The 14568-nt window shown below is 51.5% G+C and overlaps 4 protein-coding genes across 4 annotated transcripts; 1 reads left to right on the forward strand and 3 right to left on the reverse strand.

The window, feature by feature from the left end:
- Window positions 1-8: 8 nt before the first annotated feature.
- On the reverse strand, window positions 9-1315 carry N7468_010493 (dimethyladenosine transferase; the record flags this gene model as incomplete). The annotated part of the gene is made up of 4 exons (XM_058479788.1): window positions 9-684; window positions 745-809; window positions 866-1121; window positions 1179-1315. The coding sequence occupies 4 exons, from the start codon at window positions 1313-1315 to the stop codon at window positions 9-11; spliced, it is 1134 nt and encodes a 377-aa protein (XP_058325311.1).
- A 249-nt stretch (window positions 1316-1564) lies between these two features.
- N7468_010494 (U4/U6-U5 snRNP complex subunit PRP6) lies at window positions 1565-4566 on the forward strand (the record flags this gene model as incomplete). The annotated part of the gene is made up of 3 exons (XM_058479789.1): window positions 1565-2037; window positions 2102-2813; window positions 2848-4566. The coding sequence occupies 3 exons, from the start codon at window positions 1565-1567 to the stop codon at window positions 4564-4566; spliced, it is 2904 nt and encodes a 967-aa protein (XP_058325312.1).
- A 1085-nt stretch (window positions 4567-5651) lies between these two features.
- N7468_010495 (WD40 repeat-like protein) lies at window positions 5652-13122 on the reverse strand (the record flags this gene model as incomplete). Its single annotated transcript, XM_058479790.1, has 14 exons — window positions 5652-6319; window positions 6400-6508; window positions 6574-6848; window positions 6953-7225; window positions 7455-7480; window positions 7532-7622; window positions 7681-7839; window positions 7891-8623; window positions 8661-8965; window positions 9012-9396; window positions 9456-10916; window positions 11170-12873; window positions 12925-13013; window positions 13107-13122. The coding sequence occupies 14 exons, from the start codon at window positions 13120-13122 to the stop codon at window positions 5652-5654; spliced, it is 6294 nt and encodes a 2097-aa protein (XP_058325313.1).
- A 513-nt stretch (window positions 13123-13635) lies between these two features.
- On the reverse strand, window positions 13636-14332 carry N7468_010496 (mitochondrial 37S ribosomal protein bS18m; the record flags this gene model as incomplete). The annotated part of the gene is made up of 3 exons (XM_058479791.1): window positions 13636-13833; window positions 13904-14145; window positions 14200-14332. The coding sequence occupies 3 exons, from the start codon at window positions 14330-14332 to the stop codon at window positions 13636-13638; spliced, it is 573 nt and encodes a 190-aa protein (XP_058325314.1).
- Window positions 14333-14568: the final 236 nt, after the last annotated feature.

The following is a 14568-nucleotide window of genomic DNA, read 5'->3' on the forward strand; positions in this document are numbered from 1 at the left end:
ATTCTGCCTCAATTGAAGTGGATGCCTTTCTGGTTAAAGGCCCACAGCATTTTCAAAAAGTCGTTCTCATCACACATTCTGGCGCGCTTGTCTGCCAGCCCTGTTTCATCCTCTAGCACTTGGCGAACCTTTTCTCGTACCACCTCCGAAACCTTCCCCCGCTTTTTTCGCTGCGACTGATTTTTGAGCGCCTGTTGGAGGCGAGCGTTTGTCTCTTCTTTGAAAAAGTCCGGCACGTCATCGTCATCGTCCATCTCCATCGCCTCATCTGCCTCCTCTGCTCCCGCATCCTCTCCACCCATGTCCATAGTATCGCCATCTGCATCCTCCACGGGGCCGTCCTCCACAGGTATATCGTTTTGAGCGCACCAGGTGCGGTAGTTAGCTTCCAGGATATTCATGATACTGGCTGTGCCAATGAAGCTGGCTCGCAATGTCTTGTTCTTTCGCACGAAGGCAATGCGCAACAGACCATCCCATTCTTCATAGTTGATCTGCGGCCGTGGAACCTTCGGGACCATGCGAATCACACTAGATTCCACCAAAGGTGGGGGTTTGAAGTTGTTCTTGCCAACCTTCATGATATGATCAATCTTGGCCCACATTTGCGCATTGACAGAAAGTCGACTGTAGAGCTTGTCGCCGGGTTTGGCAAATAACCGAAGGGCAAATTCACGCTGGAACCTACAAACCAAATAAAATCATTAGCAAGATACATCGTCGAGGGCGAGGATATATTCGTACATGAGAATGCACACCCGAGGCGCTGGTAGGGTGGCTAACAGCTTGAATGTGAGGGGCGATGAAATCTTTCCGATAGAAATATCAGCAATGACCTGTGAGATAGGGACTCTAGGAGGCGCACCTGATAAGGAGTGTTGGAAATGCAGACATCAAAGTAGGGAAGCTCAGTCTTCATCACGTCGCCAAGGATGACGTCGAGCCGCTTTTGGGAGGGTGTGCCTTGGAATCGCTTGGTGACTTCGGCGGCCATTCGCGGATCAAGTTCAACCGCAATAACCTTCTTCGCTTCTTCCAGGATCTTGGCCGTCAAGTTCCCGGTACCAGGGCCAATCTCAAGCACAATATCACTTTGTTTCAGTTCGGCCTTTTTCACGATTCTTTTAAGAAGTTGGCGTTAGTCCGGTGCAAGGAGCGTCCTCTATGAGTGAACCTACTGTTCTGCAATGCCGGGGTTTTTCAAAACGTGTTGGCCGATATCTGTATTCATTTTAAAAATGCTGTGGGCAGCACTAGTCTTTGCTGCAGCATCTGCATGTGCGCTATTGCGCTTCTTGTACGGCGCTTTAGGCATTGGGGGCTGTATGATCCAAGCAGGATTGTCCAAGTAAAGGCTGCTCTGTTGATTGTGGGACATTTTTTTTCTGCATACACCACTATCTCTTATCTGTGGGGGCCCCGGGCTCGGACTTTCTTTCCTCCGTCAACCTTCCCCATCGGACTTTCTTTTCTCCGTCAACCTTCACCATCGCCACAGTACTATCTCTTATCGGTGGGTCCCGGATACGGATTTTAGTTTACCCGTCCCCACTCGATCAGCACCATGTCGTCGCGGTGGGAGCGTTCAACATCTTTTCCAAGCACCCCGGAAGGGTACCAGACCCTTGACTCCAACGATAGCCTCATCGAACCCGAACTCATGGCACCCGACCAGGACTTTCTGAAGCGGCCAGCACCAGCCAATTACGTCGCGGGCCTGGGTCGAGGTGCGACTGGATTCGTGACCCAGTCAGACCTTGGCCCTGCGCGTCAAGGCCCAACGCCTGAGGATATTCAAGCAGCCCTCAAACAGCGAGCTGAAGAACTGGGTAAAGGAAAACCAACAGCTTACATCAATAACTCGCGTGAAAAAGGGAAAGAGAAGGAAATTGACGAAGACGACAATGATCCATACCAAGACCCCGACAACGAGGTTGGCCTGTTCAGCAAAGCTCCTTACGATGCAGATGACGCGGAAGCCGACCGCATATGGGATATGATCGAGGAAAAGCAAACTAGGCATACCCGTAAACGCCAGTAAGTCTTCGCCCTCATCCCCGATTGTTTGGATACAGTGCTAACCCGTGTGCGCAATCTACAGGGCCGCTCGTGAGCAACGCGAACGCGAAGAACGTGAACGGAAAAACCCCACCATTTCTCAGCAGTTCGCCGCTGAAAAACGAGCTCTCGCCTCTGTCACCTTGGAGGAATGGGAAAATATCCCGGAAGTAGGCGACCTTACCGGCAAGAACCGTCGTGCCAGAGAAAACCAACGACAGCGGGCCTATGCTGTTCCTGATAGCGTCATTGGCAGTGCTAGCAGATCTGCCCAGTATGGTTCGACAATTGCCGACGATGAAGCTGCTGAACCGGAGAGTGAACAAGTGGACTTTGCGGAAATCGGTGGAGCGCGTGGAAAAGCGCTCAGGCTTCGACTGGATCAAGCTGCGAAGGACGCCGAATACAACGGAAGTGCTACTAGCGTTGATCCTAAGCAGTATCTTAAGGAGCTTGACATAATCGAAAAGAGGGCGCAAGCAAGCGAGAGCAGCGAAGTCAAAGAAAATCGTTATCTCTACGAAAACGTGGTCAAAAGCAACCCAACGTACGCCCCTGGATGGCTTGCCCTCGTCAACCTTGAGGAGAACGCAGGTCGACTTGGCGCTGCTAAGAAGGCTGTCCAGAAGGGTTGCGCGCACTGCCCAAAGAGTGAGGATTTATGGCTAGCGAATATCCGACTGCATGAAGGCAAAAATGCGAAAATCGTTGCTGCTGAGGCTCTTGACAAGCTTCCAAAGTCGGCCAACCTTTGGGTTGAGGCGATAAGACTGGAAACGGACCCCCCAGATGAAGAAAAATGTTGCACGTCGGGCTATTGAGAATAACCGTACGTCGATTCGGATCTGGAAAGAAGCAGTCAGTTTGGAGGAACACGCCGAGCAAGCGAGCAAGCTTCTCACCAAGGCAGTTCAACTTATTCCCTTGGCAGTGGAGCTTTGGCTGGCTTTAGCCCGCATGCAGAAGACTGCCGAAAGTGCTCAGCAGATTCTAAACCAGGCACGCCAGGCTGTCCCTACAAGTCGCGAAATTTGGATAGCTGCTGCCCGTCTTCATGAGCAAACAGGGGGCTCCTTTGAGAAACTTAACATTATGGAGCGTGCGGTCAAGGCTCTTTCTCGAGAGAATGCGATGCCAAAGCGGGAAGAATGGATTGGAGAAGCTGAACGTTGCGAGGAGGAAGGCGATGTTCTGACTTGTGCTTCCATCATCCGCGAGACCCTCGGATGGGGCTTAGGCGAAAACGACGATCGAAAGGTCGTATGGGAGGACGATGCAAAGGCCTGTATTGGCCGTGGTAGTTATGCAACAGCCCGCGCCATTTATCAATTTGCAGTGCGTGTGTTCCCTGAAGATCAATCTCTCTGGAATGCAGCGGTGGATCTGGAGCGCGTCCACGGCACGAAGGAGGCTCTCTTGAAGGTCCTGAAGCAAGCGGTTGAGGCCTGCCCCAAAGGCGAACAGTTTTGGCTACAGTATTCGAAGGAACTGTCCCAGTCGGGTGAGATCGATGAGGCCCGGAAGGTGCTCGGCCTTGCTTTCGACAAAAATCCCGGCAATGAGAATATTTGGCTTGCTGCCGTTAAACTTGAAGCGGATTCCAACCAAATCGAACAAGCTAGAGAACTGCTTGCCACTGCTCGCCAAGAGGCTGGGACGGATCGCGTCTGGGTCAAGAGCGTGACCTTTGAAAGACGATACGGCAATAACGAAGATGCGCTTCGCTTGGTCAACGACGGACTTTCTCGTTACCCGAAGGCTGCTAAACTTTGGATGAGCAAGGGGCAGATTTACGAAGCACTCAAAAAATTGCCCCAGGCTCGTGAAGCATACTATGCTGGCTATCAGGCTTGTCCCCATTCTGCGCCGCTCTGGATCCTGGGTGCTCGGGTGAACGAAAAGCTCGGCGTGGTGGTTCGAGCTCGTGGCATTCTCGATCAGGCACGCATCAAGAATCCGAAGAGCGAGTTGCTGTGGCTGGAGAGTGTACGTCTGGAACGCCGCAACGGTAGCATCAAGAACGCCCAGTATATTATGGCCCAAGCGCTCCAGCAACTCCCGAAATCTGGTTTGCTCTGGAGTGAAAATGTCTGGTACCTGGAGAATCGTGCCCAGCGCAAGACACGCTGCCTCGAAGCCATCAGGAAGGTGGATAACGATCCAGCCTTGTTTGTCACCGTGGCCCGGATTTTCTGGTCTGAGCGACGCTTAGAAAAGGCAATGACCTGGTTCGAAAAGGCCATTGTCGCAGACCGTGACTATGGCGATGGGTGGGCTTGGTATTACAAATTTTTGACGCTGCATGGGACCGAGGTTAGTACACCAGCTTCTTCTCAGAAGAGTGCTCTACTGACATTTCCGAAGGAAAAACGAGCCGACGTGATGTCCAAATGTGTTTCAAGCGAGCCCAAGCATGGTGAAGTGTGGCAGTCTATTTCCAAGGACCTGGATACGCCACGCGACTCAACTGAGGAGATTTTGAAGGCCGCTGCCAATGCCGTTGAGTAACGATCCGACGTGATATCCAATTGTGTTTTTTGAGCGAGTCCAGGCATGATGAAGTGAGACAGTTCTATTTCCAAAGACCTGGCTCCTCCGCGCGAGTCGCCTAAGATTTTGAAAGCTGCTGCGAATGCCAACTGAGGGTCCCCCAGTTGAAGTTGACGTACCTATCTATCATACGTAGCTAGCTAGTGCAATGATACCAAAACAATTTCCCTGTCTCTTCGTCGTCTGTGATTTCTGCCGAGTAGGTCCTTTGTAATAGAGTAAACACTATATGTGACTCGTGGAAGCAGGAAAGATTCGGAAGGTGCATAATGTGTATCTGGGGACTAAGATGAGTACGAAGAGTACTAGCAGTTCACGGCTTCTACCGTGGAAGAACTCTTTTAGAACATCTCCATCCTTGAGTTCTTCCAAGGTTGTATAGAAGATATTAGTCGGCCCCTCCTGCCTTGCGTCTTCTAGCGCTTCTAAGTTTGCCGTTCAGTCCACGTTGTTAGCATGAATAATTGGAGGTAAACCTACTGTTTTCTAGTAGAGTGTCGACCGCAGTGAGAACGCGTTCTTCTTATAGAAATCGAAGTGGGTCTGGCTGCGTCTACTAGCACGGCATGATAGCCCTGCTTTTCTCCTGTTGTCCGCTGTACTGTTGCTTTTGGCTATTAAAGTAGCCCCCGAAATGTGATCAAGTTTCGAAATCATGTATCAAATTCATATGGGTATCGAACAAGCTTGGCCTCTGTCTCGAAGGAGAGGCCTTGTTTGCATGTCTGCGTAGTTTCAAGAAAAAGGCCCCCGAAATCCATCCGTTTTAAAAAGTACTGTACATCAAAGGCGATTGACCATGAAGGGAAGACAGAGCGTAAGACAGAAAGGTGAAAGGTTGCCAACACGCAGAAATGAAACCATTATCACAAAAAGAGATGCAACGCCAAGACATAATGCTAGAGTAAAAGATGACCACACAGTGGTTGTTAGAGAAGCCCCGGACGCCACATTTCACCTGATCGGATCTTGGAACGCAGAAAAATAGAAAATAGAAGAGACACCAAGATAATCGCGACTGGGTTGTCAAGTCTCTGTCATCTTCATGCGGCCATGGAGAGACACTCATCGAGCAGTGAGCCCAATTGACCATGATCTGCGGCGGTGCCACCTTCCCAATCTGAAAAGAGATCATCGTTATCGTCGAGATCCATCTCATCATCCTCGATGGTTTTGACGTCAAAAGAATCAGTGCCGCCGTTCTCCAACCTGTCTTGCTTCTCGGTCTCCAGCTCATCTTCAAAGTACCCACCCATGACCTGGTCAATGATGAGTGGCATATGTCCCAAGACCCCACGATTAAGCTCGAGGGTCTGGCGCAGATCTCGGACGCCAAGGGGCCTTCGAATAGCAGCTTCTTTGGCCTCGACCGGAAGTAGTCCCGTTGCAGTGTCTTTGGTAATTTCACCACGTGTGAAGGCGAGCTCTTCGATCTCGAGCTGCTGTCGGTATTTACGCATCATCATTCCGTTGATCGTACCGGACGGGCCATTGGAGCGTGTACGCGAGAAAACGGAAGATAGCACGTCTTTGACAAACGTTTCGGTCGCAATGGCCATGAATTCAGCGGCCGGTAAACCGGCACCGCCAGGCAGAGATTCCTCGTAACAGATAGGGACCATACGGGCATGAATAGACTCGGCGTCGGGAAACTCGCCCGTTTCGGCGGCAAGAGGCTGTGCGTATCGTTTCCGGATTTCTAGCTCCCAATCTGCAAATTTCCGAGGTGGTTAGAGCCAATTTCGAACGAACGAGCAGATGCGTGTTGCGTGGGTGGTGCGGTATTCTTACTAGTCTTATTGAGTCCTCCAGCACTTGCAGGAACTTGGCTTGGAAGTTTGATCTGTTTTGCCAGGTGGTATTCTTCCAGTTCACTGGGCACAGAATCATTTGGATCACGCTGTAAATCTGTCAGCCTCCTCGCCTTTCAACCTTTTAACTCCGGCAATAGAATTGGCTTCATACGTCTGGAATTGCTTTGATTCTTCTGCGATCTCGAGGAGGAAGCTGCATCACCTCGGTCTTCAACCGCTGCTCCGCTGCGTCTCCCGAGACCGGCTTCGATACCACCGAGGGTTTGTCGTTAGCTGACACCCAATTCGCTACGCCATGATCGGGGAGATCTCGCGTGAGGTTTCCGATGATTGCGCAGACAAAGTTGTTATGAAGATGTTCGGTCTTGGGGTCGGCGCAAAGGATATGGTCGACTCGCGACGCGTACTCGTTTTGGTTGTAATGTCCTAGTTACGTCTGATGTCAGTATCGGTCCAGCTGTCTTGCCAGCCAAATGTCCGGTACGAATTGAGGGACAAAGTAAGGAATTTGCAGAGTGTATGTGCCGTACCTAGTAGAAAGAGGGCTGTAGATTCCTTGTACTCGGTCCATTGATCCCCGATCGCGGCCTTGAGATCGGTGTAGGCACGCTCCAGATCCAACCTCGGCACAGAGATCAAAGCCCTCGAGGACTTCACGGTCGCTGGAGCATTTTGCGCCGCATTTTTGGCCGCGTTTGACACCGAGTCAGTGCGACTCAGGGCGGCCGGGTCGATCTGCATGGCTGGGAGGACTCGCAGGTGCGCGACGAGGCGAGGCCGAAGGGCGCAGGTAGGATTAGGAACTAGACATTCATGGGACCCAACGAAGGGGATGCGACGAAGATGGAGGATGGTTTAGATGGGAAGGATGATGGATCGATGATGAAAAGGGCGATGGCGAAGGGTGAAGGGTGGAAGGTTTCCCGCCTTGAGGTCCCCGCCAGAAACGGTTTCCACTTCCCGAAACGATAGAACGTGGTTGAAGTGGAATTGTAGCATACAAGACTCAGGGAGCTTTCATTGCGGGCTTACGGCTAGTCAAGGAACTTCGGGAATTTCTGGATTTTCGGAATATGTGGTTCATTTTCGATGGTCCATGCTATACAAACTGCACTACGTCCTCGTTCAATACGCCGAATAGATCTCGGATGTCCTGCAGGATCGCAGTGATCTCCTTGGACAGTTGACCCGTCACCAAGACTGTTTAGAAGAGGTATTAGCCAATTCAAGAAGCCTCGCGTCAAGGGAAGCAACTTACTATACGCATACAGCAAAGCGCGATCTTCTTCCACCATGGCGGAGGATTCCTCGCCCTGGCTGAAATGATAGATACGAGCCAAGAGTCGGTCGCGTGCGTGGTCAACACTGGGTAAGACGTCACTCAGGGGGTATTCAAGTTTCATGGAAGAAGCCATCACTAATGGAGAGTTAGCATTCCGAAGGACATGTTGCGCATCCGCGGACTTACCAATCAAAAGATGGCTGATGCGAGCAGAGAGCTGCTGCCGCTCCCTGGCAGTGTATTTGAGGAGACGCATTTCTCCCTCAGTGGCGGTTTCGTTCTTCAAGAGCTCTAAGTTCATCGCATCAAATGCATTTACCATGCTGCGAGTAGCCCGCAGAATGTTGGCATATGGAATATCAGCAAACGCGCTCTTCAATTCGAACTCGGAGCCTGCTGCAACTCGAAGAGACTCCAATCGGGACAGACTGCGTTCGAGTAAGAGTCTTTCCCGAGCTGTCATATAGACAGTAGATCTTCCACTCGTCGCCATCACTGACAATGGATCACGTTTCCAGACAAGCGCTAGCCGTAGCCAAAGGCTACTCAGCGCTTCCTTCAATCGACTGCGGGCACTAATTGGCCAGACAATGCGGGTGATGATAATACCCCATATGCAACCGGACAACACAGCAACAACTCGGTGAAGGGCGATCTCAGTAATGATCGGGTGATCACCCCCTTCATCTGGGTCGTCGGCTTCCTTTTGCGTCAGAGAGTAGGCATAAAGAACTGAAAGATTGTATGTGAGCATGATAAATCGGCCCAAAGGCCCGTTGCCCTTTGCAAGTGTAATCCAGGCAGTCCATGTCGCCATTAACCATCCAAAGAACGCAAGACCAAACACATTACCATCCGTAATGTGCCAGAATAGGATAGCACACGGCCCCAAGGCAAGTGCCGCCAAAACGGGCATATCCTGTGGTATTGGAGGCGCCGATTGTCATGGAACATACCAACATGTACGAGAGCAGACCCCATTCGCCCCTCCACCGTTGATAGAAAGGGCGAGTTGAGGGTAAGAAGGCGGGCAACGCATAAAGAGCGGCTCCCAGCCCAACTTTGATGGCATACTTGATGTCGTCACGGCGTATGATTTCGAGGGATTTCCATAACCGATAGCCAATCCTTTGTTTGATCGTAGCTTCGGTCACTGGCGCTGAAGGCTTCCGATTGAGGGAGGCTGCATTTAACTGATCAAACTGGAGCTGAGTCTGCAGGGATGGTCGGGGCGTATTTGTCTCCGGGTGAGTTGGTTCATCTAAGACATTTTAGCACATTCTTATAATATGGCGTAGCGAGCATACCTGTTTCGGAGGGTTTCTCTACTCTCCAAAATTTGATCCAGCCCCAGGAACGTCCGTTTGGTCGCTCCTCGGTTTCGAGTTGTAGCTCGTCAAGGATCGTCAATAGTTCATGGAGTTGTTCTCCAAACTCCAAAAGGGAAAAACTGAAGTGACCGCAGCTGGCTGAGATCTCTTCCAAATCGGCTTCGGCATCGGGGCCTTTAAGCCTCATTGCCTCGGTCTGCTGGTAAAGCAGTTTCAAAGCTTCTCGTCGCCGCTGTCGGTAAAGATCCAGTGCCCGGTCAAGGCTGATTCGAAGCCGACTATCCACTGACACTTTGTAGTCAGGAGCAGGTCCAAATGGGATCTCATTGAATATTTCCTTCAGTGTGAAAGCCAGTGAATGCTGACTCGTCAGCAAAAACATCATGGAGGCATTGTTCGTTAAGTTTGGTAGTCACTTACCATAGGCCTGCCAAGATGTTGTATGAAGATGCTAAAAACGCCCGCCGGGCTGAAAACTGACTCGTGTGTTGAGTTCCCATCTGTCAAGTCCTCTTCGGGGCGTTCTTCAATGGGTTCAAGGAACGATCCGTCTGTATAGGACCATGAATACTGGAGCGGCATAGCTTCACCTGCGTTGGGTGTGGCTATACCAGTTGGCGTGTCGGAGTCGGCAGCAGTTGGCTCTCGAATCAGACTGAATTGTAACGCGGCGGCACTGCGCAGGCCTCCCATGTTATGGGTGATATCCTGTACCCATCGGACAAGTCGTTTTTCCAACCGGTACTCTTTCTCCGTTCCAGCTAGGAAGTGCTCCAGCTTGGCGTCTCGTATCAAACCGTCCAGTTTATTGTAAGCTTGGCGGTGATCCCTCTCAGCTTTCAGAAATTTCTCCGAGGCCAATATTTCTTCTGATCCATCCAAGAAGCTTGCAGTGATGAGACTCAACATAGTAGCCAACGTGTCAGCGGCCTTCACGAGGTTTTTACGAAGGTCCTTACGCGCAGAAGTGGGGAAGATTAAGAATGAGACCGCCATGGCTATCACGACTCCCATGATCACCATCTTCAAAACCTGGAGAATTTTGTTGAGGGACAGATCTCCATTTTGGACGGCGCCTTCTTTAGTCAAGACAGTAATGGTGGAGAGCGCCGTAAGTGAGCAGGCGACGTTAACCAATGGATCGCCCAGTCGCTGTTTGGTCCATCCGACGAACCCAAGTCCGCCGCCACAGAATACGATCAGAACCAGCGCATGGCCTAGTACGGGGAGGTCGAAGGTGTCCTGGAAGAGATTCTCCACAAGCATACTTGTAATCGATAGAAATGCCGAGTAACAAAAGGCAAGCAATGCACAGATCGAGGCACGATACATGCTCCCTTGTGTCCTTGCCGGGTGGAAATACACCGTGACCGTAGCCACCATGTGTTTACCATCTTGATGGCCAAGAAGGGCCGAAAGGGCGGGAACAAAAGTTGCGAGGGAGCCAAGCACGTAGGCCAGTCCACATTTTAAAATGGGGATCACATGCTCTGTGGCCAAGCCTTGATAGATCCATGTCTGCACTCCCTGTACTCGCTCGTAGAGCGGCGTAGTGTCGCCCTCGTGATGTGTCTGGATTTCGTTCGATATGAACCCGCGCCGCTCGTCATCGTTCCGGTCGGATGTGTCTGCTAGGCCGGAGCCGCGGATATTGAGAAGGCCTTTGAGGCGCTGGCCAGTCCGGGGAAGAATAAACGTAGCTACCTGTGGTAGCTGTCGGGGATCAATATCTCGGCGCTGGTGAGTTTGCGGTGAGTACACATACCTTGGGCCGCAAAGAGCGGCTGGAGCTACCTGGAGCTTCAGATGGCATCGGCAGGTATGTTTCACGAGCGAGTTCGGCGCGGCATTATGAGAGAACACCACAGATACACCAGGGGCCTGCAGATGCAATTGCACTCAACGAATTTGGGAGACGTGGCGGGGGACGCGAGGACTGGAAAGCTGTGGCCAACTTTGACTCAGCGTGTGGCCCGCTGGCCCCGGTGCATCTGCATGTATTTTGCTAGTGCCGTTTCTCGACGCTTAGGACTTCAGGTCAAAGAGTTACACGGGATGTTGATTTGTCTAGCTCAACTTCTACTTCTCGATTGTGATAGATACCAGCTCATTTCAATCCTTCCACTTTCCACACCTTCACAGCAGCATCCGCACCGGCAGAAGCAAATTTCGAGCTTCCTTCCACCCATGCAACGCCGTTAACGCCTTCCTTATGAGCGTTCTTCATCTCAACCCAGTCACCTGGGTTGGCCAGACTCCAGACGAAGATATTGGTGTCCAGGGAGCCACTCAAGACGTGCGTTCCTGTCGGGTTCCAGGCAATGGACGTAATACGTGCCGTGTGAGCAGTCCACCTATCCGTGACTAAACTGCCATCGGCCACTTTGTAGACCAGGATGCGACCACGGAAGTCACCCGCGGCGAGAAGGGAGGTATCTGGGGAGAACGCCAAGAAGGAAATCTGGTCTCGGGAGGCTTTAATATCGGTTTGACTGGAGAAGCTAGAGCTGGAGACCTGGCCGATCTGAATTGATCCATCTTCGCCGCCAACCGCTGCCACAGTCCCATGTGCAGCTACAGTGGTGATGGGGAACTTGGCCTTGTAGGCGCCAGTTTTCGTACCATCCTGGTATATTTCAAGGGCCTCGGCAGCCGCGACCAAGACGGTTGAATCGCCTGCAGCCACGCCCTTCGGCTGGCCAGTAAGCTTTGTCGTACTCCCAGTGTAAGTTTTCACAGCAGCATCAATAGAACGGATAGTATCGTCCCAGCCAACACTATAGATCCGTCCCGCGCCCTCGGGTGTTGAAGCCAAACCAGCAACAGATCCAGGGTGGCCCTCTCCATCGACCTCTTCTGCGATGCCCGAGGCGACATCCCAGCTGCAGACCCGCCCATCAAAGCTGCCAGTCCACAGAGTCTTCTTGTTGTCTACAACAGACTCGGTCAGAGAGGTAATACTCTTCTGGTGGCCCTGAACGACCTGGCGAGGCTGAGGAGTGCCTTCGACCAAATAATTCAAGTCTCCACTCAATGACAAACTGATAAGTAGGTTGTCACTGCGACCAGGAGGCCATACAACTCCTACCTGGTGATGACGGACCGCTGTAGCACCCTCCTCTCCGAGAGTCCAGCTCTGGGTGGGCTTGCCTGCTTCCACATCCCAGATCTTCACCGTTCGGTCTGCACTGGCAGTCACAAACTTCTTGGAATCCTTACACCAAGAGACACCAAAAATGCTGCCTTTGTGTTCACCCTCGCCGATCTGACCTTTGGTCTCTCCAGTCTTGCCGTCATACAACCAGATCTTGCGATCAGCGCCTACACTCACCAAGTGCGAGCCATCTGGGCTGAAACCGACGCCATAGATATAGTTCGTATGCTTGTCTCCAATGCCAGTATTGAATTTGAAAGGAGCTCCATGGTAAAATACCAGCTTCTTATCGTCACCAGCGGCTGCTGCTCGCAGAGGCCTCTGTTGTCGAATCGACACTGTGTTGATTTGTTGCGTGTGGCCATATATCTCCCCCACTGTGTTTCCACTGTCCCAGGAAATACAATGGCCATATCGTTGCTTGCCATCGCCTACAGCAATAATTCGCTGCGAATCACCGTCCCATGCCAGATCGTTGATTCGACCATTGACGATGCTATATTCGCCCTTGGTAATTCCGTCCCCAAGGCAATCCCAAACTCTGACTATGCCCGAAGCGTCGCCACTTGCGACATAGAATCCGGAAGGTGAGAACCGGGCGACGGTAGTTTGAGACTTATGTTCGGTGTACTGACGGGCGATTGCGGGGTTGTCGATCGAGCGCACGAAAACGGATTTATTCGACTAAAGTAGAGCATCAGCAGGAGCACAGCAAGCCTATTTCAAGACACTCACTCCATAAGCCAGTCGCTCACCTTTGGAGTCGGAAGAGAGCTGGGTGGCTTGACCGCGAGTGGTGGAGGGGCTTGCAGCCCAGATGGACTCTGCGGGGTTAAGTTAGTTTTCCTTCCGTGCCGATGTATATTTGTCGCAGTATGTCTGATCAATACAGAGTGTTCGGATTATTTATCACATACCGTTGACAATTGACATTGATAGCAGTCTGAGGAGGTGGTAGGGGGCGGTTGAAAAGGAGAGCGTTCATGAGTTGTTTACGGAGCTTGGAAGGCGGGAAGCTCTGGCGGGACGATGGCAGATTCGCAATGACGAAGCCCGCTCCAGGCGACCGTATTTAGCTCGCCCTCATAGTCCTGATTGTTGATGAAACACTGCTCAGAGTCGATGGTCCTTATTATGGCACTACATAAATATTTTCAAATGCATTGAATAAATATAGCCCATAATTGTATCCTGGCATTTTGCTTGTCGGGCTCGGGTGACTGATGCATAGAATCTATGGCCATCGACATTTTCTTAGTGGGCCTGGAGCTCGATGGGATCGGGAAAATAGAAATTCAGATTGACTCATATGCTGAAGTGTTCTTTGATCAACGCTAGATACTTATAATACAATACACCGCCCCCTGAGAGACTGCCGCCTAGCAGGGCGCTGTGGCAACCACCGCATGGTCGAATAGTGAAAAAAAAAACAAATTGAGGAGCCTCTCAGAAGCCTCCCATTCTAGCCTTCGTCTCCGAAGCTAGAATCTCAGGGTGTCGGTGGACAGACGGCATCAAGCCAAGTCCTACAGCTCTCCGAATGGCCTTGGCAATCTTTCGCTGGTTGACAGGTCGCAAGCCGGTTTCGTTCCGGTGCTTGATACGGCCTAAAGGCGAGACGTATTCGGACATGATCGAAAAGTTCTTCATGGAAGTTATTAGTTTTTCTTTTTTTGTACCGGTAGGAACTGGAACAAAAGAGGGCAAGGCGTACTTTATATAGACTTAACGGATCCAAGTTCAAGGCATCAAAAGCATCCCTTGAGGGACTTTGCCGACGACCCCATTTTTTCATCTCAACAGGACTTAGATCTCGAGGAGCGTAGATATCACCGCTCTGCCAATTGCGAGTTTGGAATTTTTCCAGGGCTCGGCTCTCGTTCTGGGCCTTCTGGTCCTCCAAGAATCGTAGGCGATTTGGCTTCGCTACCTTGCGTTTGCTGACAGTTTGACGGCCTATTTGGATCAGCGAAATCTCTTTGCAAGGATCGAGGGGTGCAATTGACATACTCTGTCCAGCTGCTACTCGCTGAGAGGTGAAGGCGCTTACAGCAGCGGCCGTCGAACTCCAGCGGCATGTTGATGGGACAGCAGCTTTCAGGCCATTTTGTGGCAACAGAGAAGCGAAGAGGCTCATGGACATGCTGAACTGATACCTGGCTCTATCCTGCGCTCCAGAAGTTGTCGGAGGATTCGGAGACTGAAAGCGCCAAGGAGGCCGAACGTTTTTCGCGCGTTTTCTGCCCATGACCGCCTTCCGCCTCGAGTCGACTCCGCGGATCAACTCCAGTTTCTTGAGCTTCCATTAGCTTTACTCGCGCTCAATATCATCGACACTCAGCCATTGCTGCATTTCCGGGCTTGATCTTCGGCCACGGA

The sequence above is a fragment of the Penicillium chermesinum genome (assembly GCF_028974085.1).
Source record: "Penicillium chermesinum strain IBT 19713 chromosome Unknown utg000009l:1.0-952002.0:1.0-954369.0, whole genome shotgun sequence".
Classification (NCBI taxonomy): Eukaryota; Fungi; Ascomycota; class Eurotiomycetes; order Eurotiales; family Aspergillaceae; genus Penicillium; species Penicillium chermesinum.